Source organism: Monodelphis domestica, chromosome 2, assembly GCF_027887165.1.
Source record: "Monodelphis domestica isolate mMonDom1 chromosome 2, mMonDom1.pri, whole genome shotgun sequence".
NCBI classification, from domain to species: Eukaryota; Metazoa; Chordata; class Mammalia; order Didelphimorphia; family Didelphidae; genus Monodelphis; species Monodelphis domestica.
Window position 1 is genome coordinate 165,415,585 of NC_077228.1, and position 18,526 is coordinate 165,434,110.

Below are 18,526 nucleotides of genomic sequence, written 5' to 3' on the forward strand. Positions count from 1 at the left end.
CCTGACCCACTAGGCCCAGCAACTCTAGCCTCAGAGCAGATTGCTCATCACCCCAGGCCTAGGACTCATTTCCACTGGCTGGTAAAAACGGGGATGATTTTTCCTTCGGCTACAATTAGCCTCCACATGGACTGGGGGCAGGGGATCACAGGGAGAGAGAAAGAAAGAAAAGAAGGAAGAGGCTTTTCCAAACAGGAACTTAAAGCATGGCTACTTTAAGAGGATATCTTTTGACTGTACTGATCTTTTTATTTACTTCACCGGAGTGCCAGGGGAAAAATTCAGCTCCCTGCAACTCTTTAGCCAAATTTGAGATTCCTCACTATGGGGAGGCAACTCAGTGTCTCAGTGAATTATATTTTTAGAGGTTTATTAGAGATTAAGAAATAAAGAAAATACAAAATAAGAAAGCACGTGCAACCTACATTTTGCCCTAGCCACCTGTCCCTAAAAGTGGAAGCCGAGAGACAGAGAAGTAGGCGGAGTCAGTTTAAATACCCCTCTTTTGCTCTCAGCCCAGGTGAGGACCTCACCTGGGATTATGGGGAACTCTGGGAGCTACCAAGGACTTCTGCAAATTGAAGTCCGGGGTTCAAATCTCCATTTTTACATTTCATCATTTGATCCTATTGGGAAAAATTTCCCCCCAAAGGATCATGAAAACATAATCAACTTAAAGATTACAATAATTTGAGGATAAGAGGAAAAAAGAAGAAAACCAATAATTGCTAGATGCATTGACAAAAAGCCAGTTAGGAGGCAGTCCCCTTTGGCATGAAAGTATACATACAAATAAATGTTCAATCAACCACACCCAAAGTTCATTCTTGATCTTCTCGTGTAGCTTGTGGTCTGGAGGTATCTTCATGGTGTCTTCTCCAAATAGTTCAGCTTCTGGATTCAGAGAGGTAGCATCTTTCTTAACCTAAAATTCTTCTTAAAAGGAATTTAAACTTTGCAATTTTAAAAATAAAAATATTTTTACACTAGTGGTAAGGGGGAGGTGAAATCATATTAAAACTCCATTTTAAGTTCAACTGAAAATATTGATATAATATTTTCTCCAGACCAAAAATCTTTACACATTTTTCCTTTTAGGAAAGTAAACAGAATAAAAGCTAAGTTCTTTTCTCAGGAAAATTGATTTTAAGGGTGATAATCAAGCTTATTTTTTGTCTTGTTTAGGTATTAGTGTTTCCTATTCCCTGAAGTTATTGGCTTGTTGTGACCAATCTCAAGGAAGAGTCCCCTTCTCTTATTCAGAAAGGGTTGCAATACAAATTGCCAGAATGTTCTTTCCTATCTTGAGGATAATAGTCAAGGAAGGAATTAAGTAATGAATTATTCTGAAATGTTAATTCCAAACTATATTTCAATAATGCACTATATATTTTAATATATTATGATTTTTTCCTTGTTAAAGATTATAAACATTATAAATGTTATTTCAATTTGTTGTTGGGTAGAGAGCATGTCAAAGGGCATGAGATAGTGAGAGATTAGGTTAATCTGAATAATCTTTCTAAGAAATTCTTGTATACTTTACTTAATGCTTAATAACCTTATTTCTGGAAGACATTTCCCAAAACACAAAGAACAGCATTAATATTTTTTCTTTGAGAGGATCTGGGGAGGACGAGAGAGAGACAAAGAAAGACAGAGAGAGACAGAGGCACAGACAAAAAGAAACAGGGAGATGGAGGGAAGGACAGAGAGTGAAGGGTGATGATAATAGATTCTTTTGTTACAACTTCCTAGATCAAAGAAAGAACATTTAGACTGGATTCATATAGGCGATGAGTCAGTAGTAGTATGTGGGGAGCAAGTAGGAACAGTTGAACAATACATTTTACCACTTCATTTCCTCCTGGCTATACTTTCTTTCATGTAATTGTACCAAGGTATCAACAATACTTGTTGATAGTTTGATATTTGTTGGTTAATTCATTTGGGAAAACCAATTTTCTATCTCCAGGTGAACTAAACAGGGAGGATCAGTATTTCTGTCTAAGCCAAATGAATCTGTAGGAATTAATCAAACATTCAATCAATCAATAAATATCAGGAATCCCCAGGGACCAGGCAAGTACCCTTTTCTTTTTCAGCAATGTCTAAGCAATGAGAAACACTAGTTTCTCAAGTCCATACTGCTTAGTAGTAGAGAAGTCTGAGTTTTGCTTCAAATTCAGGGACAACTTTAGTATACTTGGATTGTTTGTAATATTTGTGGTCAGCATATAAGATTCATGGGCTCAAAATATGCTGAAAAATAGTTGATTACTTAAGAGAACTTTTTGCCTATGACTCGCCTTAGAGCATCCTTGACTTCCTTGTTTCTCAGGCTATACACAACAGGATTCAACAGTGGTGTGATGAGAGTGTAAGTAATAGAGAGTAATCTGTCTTGTTCCATTGAGTTTTCTGATTTGGGCTTGAGGTAGGCAATGGAGGCACAGCCATAGTGGACAATGACTACTGTGAGGTGGGAAGCACAAGTGGCAAAGGTCTTTTTCCGTCCCTCAGCTGAGGCTATCTTGAGAATGGCAGAGATAATAAGGATGTAGGAGATAAATATTAAGCCCATGGGCACCAGGATCACTCCTAAACTGACAACAAAATTGATGATTTCATTGATTGTTGTATCTATACAGGCAAGTTTCATCATGGGGAGGATGTCACAGTAGAAGTGGGCCACCTCTGCTTCACAGAAGGTCAAGCTGAATATGGATGTCACCTGTACAGATGCCATGGTCAAACCAATGACACATGCCCCACCCACTAAGTGGGCACACACCTTTTTATTCATGACAATCATATATCTCAAGGGGTTGCAAATGGCCACATAGCGGTCATACCCCATTGCTGTGAGCAGGAAGCAGTTGTTGATGGCCAAAGTGACAAAGAAGAACATTTGAGTGGCACAGCCTTCCAGGGAGATGGGCTGGTTCCATCCTATAAGGCTGGATAGCATCCGTGGGATGATGACTAGTGTATACAAGGTCTCAGAAGTGGACAAGATGCTCAGGAAGAAGTACATAGGGGTGTGGAGATAGTGGTCAATGCAGATGACAGCCACAATGATGACATTGCTGGCCAGGGTTATGATGTATAAAGTGAGGAACACTGCAAAAAGTGTGATCTGGTGTTCATGGAAGCTGGAGAATCCCTGAAAGGTGAACATGGTCACCACAGTGTGGTTCTTTTTCTGCATTGGGTTATCTCAGGATCTGAAAGCAATTAAAAGTGTCAGAATGGAGGAGTTTTCCTTAAATGGACTTTTCATCATACAGGAAAAGATATAAAGATAATGTCAGCCAAAATGTGCTCAGTAACCTTGTTGTTGCCAGAAAGTTTCTAGCAAAGTTTATGAAATAATTAATTCAATCTCTGCCTGTATTTCTTTTTGACCCCTGATTTAAGAATGAGCTTCATCTGAGTCTCAGCAAGCACCTTTTAAAAGTTAATCATGGGAGCAGCTAGATAGATAGTGCAGTAGATAGAGAGCCAGGTCTAGAGATGTGTTCTGGGTTCAAATATGACTTTACATACTTCCTTGCTGTATGACCCTAGGCAAGTCACTTAACCCCAGTTGACTAGATTACTGCTTTTCTGTCTTGGAATCAATACTTAGTATTAATTGCAACATGAAAAGTAAGGGTTTTGTTGTTTTTTCAGTTAGTTATATATGATGACAACACAATAATAATAATGCCAATTCCCTCATTAGATTGTAAGGTCCTTGAGGGCATGAACTATCTTTTGCCTCTTTTTATATCCCCAGTGCTTAGCACAGTGCCTGTGTTAGATTTATCATTTTCTTCATTTGGAGCATTGTCATTATTTTCCCAGTTCCTATTTCTATAATTCTGGTTTCTAAAGTTCTTATTTCTATGTTCCTTATAGTTATTTCCATAATCATCATTATAATTTCTAGAATTTCTAAAATTTTGGTTTCTATGACCATTATCATCATTATAGTTGTTCTGGTTTTTATGACCATTATCACCATTTCTATAGTTATTTCTAAAGCTATTATTAAACTGTGTATTCCTTCCAATCATCTTAAGAAAGGTTCTACATTCCATCATTTTGTGGCCCTTCTTCTCACAGAAGTGGCAAGTTATTGATTTATTTGTGAATTCCCACAAAGGGGCTATAGTCTCTCCCTTATTTTTCAATTAAATCTTCCACTGATGTATCATCTTCCTCAGGTCTTTTTATATGACCTTTATAAACATAGGTTGCTACTCTCCTTAGTTCATTGAGGTCCATAGAGTCCCAATTAGGACAGCTAGTTCTAAAGTAGTCTTTTATCACTGAACAACAATTCTTAACAAATTGCCTACATATTTGTCTAATGTCTCTTTCTCTGGATAAATCAAGGTCCATATATGTATTCCCTATGTCAATAAGTCTGTCCATAACTGGGAGGGTGTTTCATCAATATGTTGTCGGGTTTTTTCAAATTTTGACCATTTTTCAGGTCTATCAGAGCAAGCTCTCATGGCTGTCAATAATGCTTCTCTGGCCTGGTTTAGTTTTGTGTAATCTAATTCAACATTGGGGTTCCAATGTGGATCTTCAGTTGGCCAATAATGTCCTCTTCTACCTCGTTTTTGATTAGCCAGAGAGATTATTTTATTTTTTTCTCTCTTTGTTAATAATTCTTCTAATATATTCTCAGCATCCAACCAAATGGGGTCAAAAGTTCCGAATATGTTCTCTAATTTTTTTATAATTAATATTGGTTCGTCCTCAAATGATGGCATATCTTCCTTCAATTTTTTTTAAATCCTCAGGGGTAAAAGGTGTATGATGATACAGATATCAAGTTTCCATTTTTATTAAAAGTAGGTACTTCCCTTAAAGGAAATAAACTTTCTAAATTATTTGGTACTCCTTTTTCTAGGCTTCTTGCTACATTTTCAATTGGGTAAGTCTGAGACATAGAAGAGTTGGGCACATTAAAAGGAAGGGTTTGTTGTAATCCCATAGTGCCAGAAAATTCAGAGATAGGGTGTGAATTTAGGTTGGAATGTAAACTTAAAGTAGATTGTGTAGGATGAGAAGGAGGAGCCAAGGAAGAAGTGTGAAAGGATACAGAGGTGTTTGGATTGGAGGAATCAGTAAGGTGATTAAGATCAGAAGTATGGGTAGGGTGTGAACTTAGAGTTGATTGTGTTGGGTCGGAAGCCTGGGTGGGGTGTGAACTTAGAGTTGATTGATTAGAATTAGAGTTTTCTGAGGCCAAGGTGGAAGGGGGAGAGGTAGGTTCGTTAGAAGCAGGGGGTTCTAAGGTCAAGTTGGCATGAGGAGCTTTGTCCAGAGTTTCTGATAATATTCTTAATTCTCTTTTAATGCTTCTCATAAAAGCTACAATCTCTCCCTGACCTTCCTCTATAAGCTTAAGCTGAGTATTTAGTTCTGCATATTGTTGAGTAGTAGAAGGAACACTTGGTTGGTTTGATTGAGAAGTGGGTTTTGTAAAGAAATACCATATTACAGCTATAACAATCAAAATCCCAAGGGGGAGTACTGTGTTGATTATATTTTGCCATAAATCCCATGGTATGAGAAATTTTAGAGAGAAAAAGAATGCAAATTTTACAAGGTTGGTCATGGAGCTGAATAGCCAGTTGTTAAATATGTTGTGAATTGGCTGTAACCACATATTTCTAAAGTAAACATGTGGGGAGAAGGACAAGACCAGAACTTTCCCCAGGTTTTGTCTTAATCTTAATTTAGGCAGTTGTTCCCTAAAGGAGAGGATTTAGAAATAGTTCTCCTAGCCAGGATTTTAGGGCCCTGTTGCTAAGATCTAAAACAGCTTAAATTTAAGGAGAACCAAAAAGGATTTTTACTCACCCATTCTTGCAGCTGTAATTTTGAAGTCAAGTTAAAACAGAAAACAAAACTGACTGATAGGCAAGTAATAAAGCAAAGAGACAAAGGAAAGAGATTTCATAGAAGTCTTTTGAGGGTTTCTTACCAACGTCGTGAGGTCGCCATACACTGTTAGATTTAAAATGGTTGAGGTCTTAAACTGTAGTGATTAAAATAGTGGAAGATATAAATTGTGATAGATATAAGAGAGGGTGAGTAAATTTGACTGCAGAAATATGTTTCACTACAGTGTCTTGGTTTTTAAATCAAATATAAGGTGGTCGCCAGGGAATATATTCCCAATTATTCAAATGCCCAAGTCAACTGGGTTTTATAGAGATTTTTAATTAATAATATAATGAGGAATTAGAGAAAGAGAGAAAGAGTAGGAAAGGAATAATTATGAAGGGCCTCAAGCCAATATGGCCTAGACCTGATTCTTAAGAGAGAGAATCAGTCAGTCAGTCTTTTAACACTCACCACAAGGTCTGCCTAAACAAGGATTCTAGTGACACCAGGCCAGCTCCATCTCAGCTGACTTCACCAGAGAGCCTTCCAGCCAGAGACTGTTCCAAAAGGCCTCTCTCCAGAGCCTCCAGAGGGACAGAGTCCCCTTAGAGGACCTCCAGCAAGACCTCCTTAGAGATTGTCCTACAAGAGCTTCCCTTCTCCAGAGCCTCTCTCAAGAGATTCTTCCCAAGCGATCCTCATCAGAGATCTTCCAAAAGGAATTCCTCCAAAAGGATATATCCTCAAGAGATTCTGCTTTTTCTTAAATAGGGGTTATTCTCCCATGTCACCTCCCCTAAATCCCTACATCTACCAATCACTGTAGATGCTTTCCAAAGGACTGCCCATCTAAATTCTTGCTAAGTCGACCAATCTCCTCAGTAAGTCTGAATCAGAAAAAATGCTGCTGTGTGGACCAATCTCCTCAGAAAGTCTGAACGAGAGAAAACACAGCTGAGTCAACTAATCTCATCAAGAGAAAACTTGCCGGACCCTTTTAGGTACCTAGCATCCCATTGTATCAATTCTAAAAACAGGCCTGGCTCAAAGAACTCCTTGCTTTATTATAAGCATGGGTCCAAGGACTTTCATTGTTTAGCAAGGAGTTTTCTGCCCTAAAGTATTCTTAAGTACGGGTGGAATAGAGGTCCTCCCATAGCAAGGAGTTTTCACATTCAAGTAGAGTTTTCACTATCTGGTTGGGAATTATTTCAAGTAGGGAATTGGAGGATTCCTCAATGTGGAGTAAAAATTTTTAACATTCATAAGTCTGTGAAATTTTAAGGTTTACACCTGACATATCAAAAACTTAAATATTTATCAATTGATTAATAATAAATAACAATATCTAGTATTCATATAATGCTTTAAGTTTTTAAAACATTTTATACATCCTATCTCATATGATCCTCATAATCCCTATTATTACCACCATTTTACTGGTGAAGAAAGTGAGTCACAGAGAGGTGGTCACTCAGTCAATAAGTATCTGAGGCAGGATTTTAGCCCAGGTCTTTCCAATTCTAAGTCCATCACTCTCTTCACTATAATATGTATCTACTTGGATGTGGTATCACTATATGGTGGCATGTTCTCTGAACATTTCTTGGAATTTCTTTCTTCCAGCCATATTTAAGTCATCAAAGGGTCTCTCAGTTTTATGTATTCATATTTTTCTCCTGGTTTCCACTCATCCCACCTGTATTTAGGATAGTCCAGATGAGAGATAATCAGATTCAGTGTGTCTCAACTCAGTAACTTAGACTCTCACTTAAGAAAAACATTTAATTTTAAAGTTTAAACCTAGACATAATTATCGTTTTAAGGAATTGTGACATTTCATCTACTATCTTATTATTTTATCTCGTCACTGGGAATAACCTAGTACCACTGACAACTAAAGTCTTAAACTCAGTGTCTCACGATGATTGACCATTTTCTAAGCTCAGCAAATGCAGTCCCCCTCAATAGTTCCTATAAAATGTATCAATAAATCAATTAACAAACATATATCAAGTACCTACTTGTACTTTCTTTGTTCTATGCTAAGCACTGTGCTAGGTGCTGGGGTTACAAAGAAAGAAAATGAAATGATCCCCATCCTTTAGGAATTTATAATACTTCTGGGGGAATTTATGCCCATTTCAAAGTATATATAAATCATACACCCTAAAATTCACAAAATGACTCCTTTAGGTATACTATCAGCTTATTCATTAGCATATCTATTGTTTATAGAAGGAATTATAGAAATCTCTAGAGAGGAGAAATAATGACTGTGTTGGAGGTGCCTTCCACAGCTTACAGTACAAATGGACCCTGCCTTCTCATTCTGCCATTACTTCAACACAGCTTGGTTATTTCTCCCTGGTGTAGGCTCCTATAAGGCTTGGACTCGGGGTCTGCCATAGGCTTAGCATTAATTCTATTCTGTATTGTGTTAATTCTCTTTGTCACATGCCTACATCTTGTAATTGCAAGCAGATTCTAAGAGCCTTTGGGGTTGAGACTGTATCTTAGACTGTACATATATTTCCTATAGTAGCTAGAACAGTTTTGGGCTCATAGTGTCTTGATTGATCATGCATATAATAAACAGATGCTGCTGCAAATCTTTCCCAGCTGTATCTATAAACAACAAACACACTGAAGTCTGAACTGAAACTTGAAGATGGAACTTATTTTTTTAGTGTCTTTTTTATAAATAAAAAATAATGGGGATTTTTATACATTTCTTTTCAATCATGACTGCTATTTGCTGTTCTTTGAGGAGAAAAGGAAGAGTTAAGAGCTCTGCCTCATGGAGCTTTTGCAAATAATAAAATGGATTCTCACAACAGGCAGCTGGGAGGGCTACTCCAGGCTTTCCCTATATGACCCATATTCATAGACATCAGACATGAATTATGTTTCCTGTGTATTATCTTTTGATAATACTGACTGAAGCAAGGTAACAACTTATTTTTATTTTTTCCAAGTTCTTACATTACCTGAAAGGAACATCCCTTTTCTCTTCTCCAGATATGAAAAATAGGAAAATCCTTTGGAAAACAATAACTGTTTATATGTGATTCTATGTGTTTCTTATAAGCATGAGCTAAGGATGGTGAGTTAAGCAGCTGACACATTTGATCCACATAAGTTTTTGTATGAACCTGGTTAATTTAAATGGTTATTGACATTCTCTGAAATTGTATTTGTCCAATCCACTATTTACTAGAGGCTATCACCACTGTCCTGATGCAAGGACATCCTGTACCCCTAAATAGATTGGTGCATAGTAGGTGCTTAATATATACTTGTAGATTGATTTGTTAGCTCACAATGTAATATACCTCCTTCTTGCAGTAAAATCTGAGGAAAGTGTGAGAGGGATCTTAGAGGTCATTTAGTTGAATTTTCCCCTTATACAAATGAGGAAACTAATTTAGAGAGGGTGGGACTTGCCTAAGATCACATAATTTATATTATAGATGAGGTTGAATTCTAAGCCTTCTTAGCTACAAGACAAACACTCTTTCTACTATGAATGAGGTTTGATTATGTAGGATGATTCTATAGAGGATTGTCACTAGAAGGGATCCCTTCGTAGGTTAGGTGAAAAAGTGCTAATGAAAATGAGGATATTGATAATTGTTGACATTCCATTGTTGATGTTCAGTTATTTTTCAGTCATGCCTGACTTGTTTCTGATTCCATTTAGGGTTTTCTTGGCAAAGATATTGTAGTGATTTTTTATTTCCTTTCTTAGCTCATTTTACAGATGAGAAAACTGAGATAAGCAGGGTAAAGTGACTTGCCCAGAGTCATACAGCTACTCTCTGAGACTGGATTTGAACTCAAGAAGAGTCTTCCCAGGTCCAACATGCTATCTATTGTGCCCCAGAGCTGCCCAGTGACATTTAGAGAGTACTTTAAATTTTTCAAAGACTTTTGCTTCTATTTTCACATTTGATCCTATTTTAATCCTATGAGTTAGGTGCTTAATAAATACATACTTGTAGATTGGTTGGTTAGCTCTCATTGTATTGTACCCTACTTTAATCCTATGAGTTAGGACTTTAAGTATTTTTTTTTAACCCTTACCTTCCATCTTGGAGTCAATACTGTGTATTGGCTCCAAGGCAGAAGAGTGGTAAGGGCTAGGCAATGGGGGTCAAGTGACTTGCCCAGGGTCACACAGCTGGGAAGTGTCTGAGGCCAGGACTTTAAGTATTTTTATACCTATTTTATAGCTGAAGAAACTGAAACTCAGAAGAGACAGAATGAAAGGATGCTTTGTCTGCGTCTGGGTAGATTAAAACCAAATATTAGGTTATAGGAAACCTTCTAGCTCACTCAATGTAGAGGGATGTTTCTTTTTAAAATTTGCGATCCAGGAGGAGAAGCTGTTTCATGCCAAAAGCCTGTCTTCAGGGAATCCTTAGTATGCAGGAATCTAAGAACTATATTGTTACAAATTTAGTAAAACAAAGACCCTATAAGTGACAGAGTGACTTAGAAGTATGGTACTTCTATGGCAATGCCTTGATTAAAGTTGAGGATTCTATCAACAGAGTAATATTGGGAATAATATTAAATTAAATCACAACCAGGCACTTGAGGGTATTTACATACGACAGGCACAGTCAGGGATGAGACTTCTGGTTAAGAGATTTTGTAATGTATACAGAAGCTCAGGTAACACTAGCAATTTTGTCTTCTGGGTCAAACTACCAAATAAAACACTTTTGTAGGATCAAAGATTTAGAGCTGGAAAGGTCATCTAGCTTAATCTCTCATTTTAGAGACGAGGAAGCCAAGTCCCCAAAAGGTGAAGTGATTCACTTATTGCCACATAGTTAGGGACAAAACCAGATTAAAATCCAGGTATTTTGACTTCAACATTTAGCATAATCCCTGGCAAATAACAGGTGCTTGCTTAATAAATGGTTATTGACTGACTGATTTCATACCATGTGGCCTTCCTAGAATAAGATAAGGGATATACTTCATGTTGATCTTGAACAGTAGGCCACAAGGTGGAGAATATAGGTACTCTGAGTCCATTGTAAGAAACACCAATTTTGGCACTGGGAGCACAGAAGTCCCAGAGCAGGGAAGAATATGGGCTGCAGCCTCTAGTGGGATGAAGCAAACAATATACTGATTTCCCATTTTTACTAATTATTCTCACAAACTATCTCTTAACTGAGAGGTACTGTGATATAGCATAATGATGTCCAACTCAAATGGAAACAGATCAACATATTGACTTAGAAAACCACAAATTAACCATACATATGTTGTATTATATTTTTATTCAGTTAAATATTTCTCAGTTTTATTTTAATCATGTTTGGACCCTATACAGTAGTTTTGCAGTCAAGTTTGTTGCTTCTGTGTAATGATTGACTTTGGAGTCAGGAAGACTCCCGGTTCAAGTATTACATTTGACTGCGTGATCATGGGGAAGTCACTTAACCTCTCATCTCTCCTAAATAGCAGTGTAAGTCTGAAAATTGTAGCTGAATTAATATTATTTATTAGTGGAGAGAAGTTCCATACTCAGAAAGGGATATCTTGAGGCTAATAAAATCACAGGACTAAATCTCAAAAAACAATGCCTTCTCTCAACTGACATGCTAAACTCAATTGTTTTTACCTGTTGAGAAATAAGTATAAGGGCAGCTCGGCACAGTGGATAGATTGCCAGCCAGATCTGGACTGGGGAGGACTTGGGTTCAAATCTGACTTCAGACACTTCCTAACTGTGTGACCCTGGGCAAGTTACTTTACCCCATTTGCTTAGCCCTTGCCTTTCTGTCTTAGAGTTGTTGCTAACACAGAAAGTAAGGATAAAAAAAAGAAGTGCAGTCATTTATTTCCCTCTACATTTTGGAATCATAGGGCAAAGTCTGAGTGTGTGACCTAGAGATGATTTTTCCAATAAGAGCATTAGCTTACTTTGGGCTACAGACTAAAGATATAAATTCAAATAAAATCAAATTAGGGGAAAATTAAAATCACTTTGGAAAGTTATGTAATCTCTCAGGACCTCAGTTTTCTCATTTCTAAAATGAGGAATTTATACTAGATGATATTTAGCATAGCCTACTTTTAAAAATCTTTCTTTTAAAAGGATTATTTCAGAGCAAAGGTGAAGCAGGGAGCTATATTGTACCATGTGAAGGTTTAATTATGCAATACAATTGAGTGGAATGTTTAAGTTGCTAGGACAGGGACTTATGACTCCTTTTCCAAGGAGAGGTAAAACATAGTTTTGACTAGGAGAAAAAAAAGAGCAGGTCAAAGTAAAATGAGAATGAAACCTATGGGGCAGAGATTTTAAGTGAAGTGAGAAGTCTATACAGAATGAGATTAGCCTCAAGGTTGTGTATTCCAAAGGAGAAGGAAGTTAGAAAAGGGAGTTTGAAATAATAATCACAGGCAACTAATGGTGCAATGGATATTGCACTAGGCTCAGAATTAAATACTCATTCCTGGGTTCAAATCTAGCATTGGACATGTACTTGCTGTGTGACCCTGAGCAAGTTACTTTGCCTTATTTGCCTCAGTTTCTTCATCTGTAAAATGAGTTGGAGAAAGAAATAGCAAACAACTCCAATATCTTTGCCATAAAAATTCCAAAGTGGGGTCACAGAAATGTGACTCTCTGAACAACATAAATAACACAAACATGTTTTTGTTCTCATGAACAATAAGTAATAATAATCTTTCTTGTTTTTAGTCATTTTTCCTATTATTATCAAGTAATAACTATAATGATAATAATACATGTGTTTATAGTGAATATTTAAGTTTTCAAAGGACTTTACAAATATTATTTGGTTTGACCCTATTAAATAAGAATGATAGCTGTATTTCTGTGATATTTTGAGATTTGTAAAGAGATTTACAATATCTCATTTGATCCCTACAACATCCCTGTGAAGTAAATGCTGTTACTGTCCCCATCTTACAAATGAGGAAATAGAAGTTGAGAAAAGTGATGCGACCCAGGACCACATAGCTATCAAGCATATGATCAGGATTTGAACTCAGTTATTCCTCAATCCAAAGTCCATATTCTACTCACTATTCATAAGAAATGGAGGAGTGAGGAAGTGAAGAGACTTTCAACTGTTTGTGGAAAAAGATGTGAAAAGCAGAGCAAAAGGTAGAGATGTCCTAAAGATGGTACAAATGCAGGTCTGGAATTCAGAAGAACAGCCAAAAGTAGTGATAAAAGATTTATGATCATCTGCACAGGAGTAAGTAATAGTTTAAAAATGAGATTAAATACTCTTTTCTACTTTGGATTTTAGTTTCTTTATCTGTACTATGATGGAATTACACTAGTTGATCTCAAAAATTTATGGGATGTCAATAAATGTTTACGTTGAGCATTATAACAGGTCATGTGTGAGGATACAAGGGAAGTAAAAAATATCTAAATGCCTATCAAGTTGGATGCTTCAGTGGATACAAAGCAATTTAAGCTAAACCAAGCCTTCAAGGATGTTATAGTCTGGTTGGAAACAAGACTCATAAAGTGAAATAAGAGATTTAAAATAGTTCAATAGAAGACAAATGTCATAAGATAGTATATTATTGGCTGATATAAGAGGAGATATTTTAGAGGTGGAATGGCATAGAGGAAAGTGGACAATTGATTTTTGGGGGGTGGCTATTGTAGGGGGTTAAAGCAGAATGAAGAATCAGGGATGATTTTGAATTCATGGAGGATTCAGATTCTGATTATAGGTTTAACATATTCTCCTACATTCAGCTATAAATCAGACCCTTTCTTAATAAACTTAAAATCGAATTGGTGGTTTGGAGCTGGATGAGGAGGACAAGCCCGTAGATAATTATAATACCAGATAGAATTAGATATGCATGGAGAGATTCAAACAGAGTTTTATGGTTCTATGGAGGAAGGGCACATTGTTTTTTACTTTTTTTTTTTTGTAAAGGGGTAAAAATCAAGGAAGATTTCAGCACCCAGCCTAGGTGTCATCTCCTTCATTCAATTAAATGGGGAACTTGGAGCTGTCCTCAGATATTAGTGCCTTTCATATGTGGTAGAACTTCAGAGTCCCTAAAACCTGGTGGACCTGGGTTTAGTGTCTGATCGGGTAGAGATAGAGAAGGCAGGATGGAGCTCTGATGGTTGGTGATAAAAGCCAGCCCCCCCCCCCAAAAAAAAACCACTATAAAACAAATCATATTTTAGCACCTTCCTCTAAACATGGACCTCAATTATAAGTTGATTCCATAGACCCTTTCCTTTTCTATGGCAGGAATGCATATATATATATATATATGTACATATGTATATGTACATATATATTACTATCTCTCCTAGTCCTAGTGATATTCTCCTTCAAGATTGTCCTTGATTACTTGTATCTTGATTCATTTGGGAAAAGATGTTTTTGTATAACTATATGTGAATAGAGAGAACTCACTGGGAGCACCCAAAGCAATGTCTGATAGTTTTGTCATAGGATCATAGTGTCTTAGGTTTGAATGGCAGTCACTTGGTTTAAATTCGTCATTTTACAAATGAAGAAACTGAGTCTCAGAGTGGTTTCATGCCTTATTCAAGTTAAATAGATAGATGTGTACCAGAGGGCTAGAACAGAGGCCTTTGACTCCCAAATGAATAAATGAATGAATAAAAAAGCATTGTTAAGGACTTAAAAGTGCTCAGTACTCTGCTAGGCTCTTGGGATATAAATAGAAAAAGTAGGTAGTTTTTGTTCTCATGGAGCTCACATTTCTATTGGGGGAGATAATGCATAAAAGAAAATTCAGTTCTAAGAAAGATGGAAAGTCCAGCAAGTTCCAAGAATACAATGGTATTCTTGTAAGTAGGATACAGCATAGGACCTGTTGTCAGGAAGACCTGAAATCAAATCTAATCTTAGGCATGTCATAAGGCATGTCACCCTTGGTAAGTCACATAACTGCTATTTGCCTCAGTTTCCTCATCTGTAAAATAATAGCACTCACCTCCTATGGCTTTTGTGAGAATCAAATGAGATAACAATTATAAAGTGCTTAGCATATAGTAAGTACAATATATGTTAGCTATCTTTATTATGGTGATGGGATGGATGCCAGGGTCCAAGACTGTCTCTACCATGCTCTTCCACCTTATATGAGGCTATGTGTTTATCAGTCTGTATGTTGTTCTTCTTTTCATTCATATCCTTTAAAGGAAAACATCTGCCTTTCCTTATGGATCAACATTTTCCTTTCACAGGTAGGACTGGGCAAGTCGAGCTTTCTATTCTGATCTTCTCAGACATCACATTGTTGGCCAGTAGAATATGGATAGGACTGAAACTGGTTCCGGCCCCTTTATCTTCTGGCCTCTTCTCTATCTGCCACGTTTGGAGATTGAGATAAATCCTTGCCAACACATCCTCCATCTCAGGGTTGAGCCATGTCCTGTGGCTCATGCTATTTTGTGTCGCTTGCTTCAATCAGGCTTCTTTTCTAAGCTGATAGACTAAAGCAGCTGTAGAAAAGCTGTGAGCCTTTGAATGGTATTTGGAAACAAACAAACAAAACCACAATTGTCTCTGAAAATAGCACATGGGAGATGTTGGCATCCATCTCTTCTGCTTTTTTCCAAGCCCTCACCTTCTGTCTTAGAATCAATACTATCATTTCCAAGGGAGAAGAGCAGGACGGGCTAGGCAATAGGGTTAGTGACTTGTCCAGGGTCACATAGCTAAGAAGTATCAGAGGCCAAATTTGAACCCAGGGCTTCCTGTCTCCAAGCCAGGCTCTTTACCTACTGAGTCACCTAGCTTTCCCTTCTGCTTTTCTAGTCAAAGTCTGGACAGCATGTAAGAGACAGCTTTGGCTTGTTTGGGTAGACATATTCTCCTTCTGGTGTGGCTGGATCACTGATATTGAGGATTCTTCTGCTTCATATTTCTTCAGCAGAGAAAAATAGTGTAGCAAGGCCAATGGTTGAGCATAATCAGAAAAAGGCTTCCTAGGCCAACATGAAGAATTACAGAGGGTCAACATTCCAAATAAATTCTTAAGGAATTGAAAGGTGGCATAGTGAGTGGAATGCTGTAGTCAGGAACATCTGAATTCTAATCCTACTCATATATTTAATAGCTCTGTGATCCTCAGCAAGTTATATCACCTATGACTGCCTCAGTTTCCTCATCTGTAAAATGAGAAGATAATAGCATTCTGGGACTGTTGTGAAAATAAAAATTACTTAATCTCTAGGAAGCACTTTGCAAACTTTAAAGTACTGTATAAATGTCAACTATTTTTTAAAATAATTTGTACTACAGGTATGAGTATGTGCATATACTTTTTAGAAATCAAGAAATGACAGATATATAACAAAAAACCACACAAAATAGAAGTGGAATGGTAAAACTGATATTTGTTGTACCATGTAGGATGAGAGTAGTATGGCAAATACAAAGTTTGCTTACAGCAGGAGGATAGGAATCTAAAGGGGATGACAAGCAGTTGAAAGAATACCTTACTCTTCAGAATCTAAGGATAGGGGAGATATATATTTTTAATTTCATCCAGAAATGGGACATAAAGTTAAAAGGCCAAAAAGGACCCTCGACCATTTGGAGAACCTCTTTCATAAGATCTGTAAGAAGACATGAAAAAGAGGGGCAGAGAAAGAGAAAGTATGGGTGTATTGCCATCTACATTGTGGAGGGAGTCTCAGTCAATGATCAATGAGAGCACAAGTCTTTTGAAATACAGAAGCAAGCAAGGAAGGATCAGAGTTAGATGCTTCAACACAAAGGTTTATAACCTGTGGTGTAAGAACTCCCAAGGGATCTATGGATAGATTTTTTGGGGGTCTTGAACTTAGATAAGAAGAAAAATGACATCTTCATTTTCACTGACCTCTAAGTAAAATCTAGCTTCCCTTTCAATTATATTAAAATATTATTCTGAAAAGAGATTCTTAGTCTCCATTCGCCAGCTAAAGGGATGTATGAAACAAAACAGGTCAAAAATCTCTCATTACACAAAGAAATGATTGTTTATATGAAGATTGATCTATTGATCTTTTAAAAGAGAAATATGCAGATCAGAGAGTCAAAGGAAAGATAACTAATCCAGAGGCACAGACAAGGACAGCTCACATGGAAGATTGGTCCTGCGGCAATGAAGAGGATGAAATAAAAATCTTACCAATGAACATTCCTGGTTTTCCTCCTCCTTCTAGTTACTAATGTTCTCCCCTAACCATTACCTTACCTAACATTTTGTTTGCTTTCCTCTTATACATTTTAATGTGTTTTGTATTATTGTTTTCTGCTTATTTGTAGTATTCCCTTACTACACTTTAAATTTTATAAGGGAAAGCACCATTTCTTTTCTATACTTGGTATCTCCCCTGGCATCATGTTTTACACACATGAGGTGCTCAAGGGAGGCTAATTCAGTTGGGTTGCAGAACAATTTAAGGAATCATTCAGGTAAGTGTGTAGGGATGAAGATGAGCTATTTAGGGGATGAAAAATTGTAAGCAAAGATGTTATATAAAATTTCTCAAATGGGCAATGAGGATAAAGGCATTTTTCTATAAATATTTTATCTGAGAATAGCTTATAGTAAACCTGTGGCACATTTATGTGAGGTTTGAAAAAAGACAAACCACTTTATTATGCCAGGGATGGATGAAATGACCTCACAGGGAGTCTGCAATTGCCTAAAATAGTCGAAGGGTCCCAGAGAGAAAATAATAATACTATTAGACTTGAAATCAGGAAGACGCAAATCTGGGCTCAGATGCTTAGCCATGTTTTTATCCACAAGAGAGTTGTAGTCTATCCTTTTTCTCAGCTTCAAAATGAAGAGTTTGAACTAGAAGGCCTCTAAAACCCTTTCCAGTGCTAGGTCTTTGATCTTATAACTCCGGGTATTAAAAACAAACAATTCTATAAGCCAAGTGGTTTTTGAAAGTTTTCATCTTGCAAAAGGTTCTTGTGTTGCTTTCATGATCTGGATCTCCAGCTCTTGATCAGGGCTGGGGATGGATCAATTTGAAGTAATGCCAATTGTGACTGAACATGACCATTGAACAGGAGTGTTTGCAGCTGTTCTGTAGGGGGAACTTGGTTCTGATAACTACTAATAAACAACAAGATTCGTGTTATTTTTTTAATATCACTTACCTCTTACTTAGGAGTACTGGATCTGATACTATGGTAGATTCATACAAGGCTCCTTCGAGCCATAATGATCAACCTTTTAGAAAGAGAAACTTGATTTAACCCCTAGAAAGAGGAGGTGTGGCAATGGGGCTATGAGAGGTGGAGCCATCTTGTCTAGCCCTGGTCTCTTGGGTTCTTTACTTGAAGACTTACTGGGGGCCCAGAGGAGTTAGAATACAAACAAGCAAGTTCCTTGGGATCCTCATTATAGATGGGACTCATTTCTGGGGAATTCAAGGAAGATAAAAAAATAATTAGAACTCTGTGGCAAAAACTGCATTTCCTTTAGAAACAAAGGTAATAAATCTGTATTCATTTTCAACGGTGGCACCTCATACAGTGTGCTCTGTGTAGCTGACAGGAGGGATTACATATGGGATTTACAACCATGAATAGTATAACTTGAAAAAACTGGAGCCCAG

At 37.1% G+C, this 18,526-nt stretch overlaps 1 protein-coding gene across 1 annotated transcript in view; it reads right to left on the bottom strand.

Annotated features, from left to right (window-relative positions):
- Positions 1-2,281: 2,281 nt before the first annotated feature.
- Positions 2,282-18,526, bottom strand: part of LOC100029129 (olfactory receptor 10J5-like) — an 85,682-nt gene continuing 69,437 nt past the window's right edge. Inside the window, exon 2 of the mRNA XM_056816183.1 lies at positions 2,282-3,219. Within this exon, the coding sequence (XP_056672161.1) occupies positions 2,282-3,219 (938 nt within the window). The remainder of the gene's footprint in view (positions 3,220-18,526) is intronic.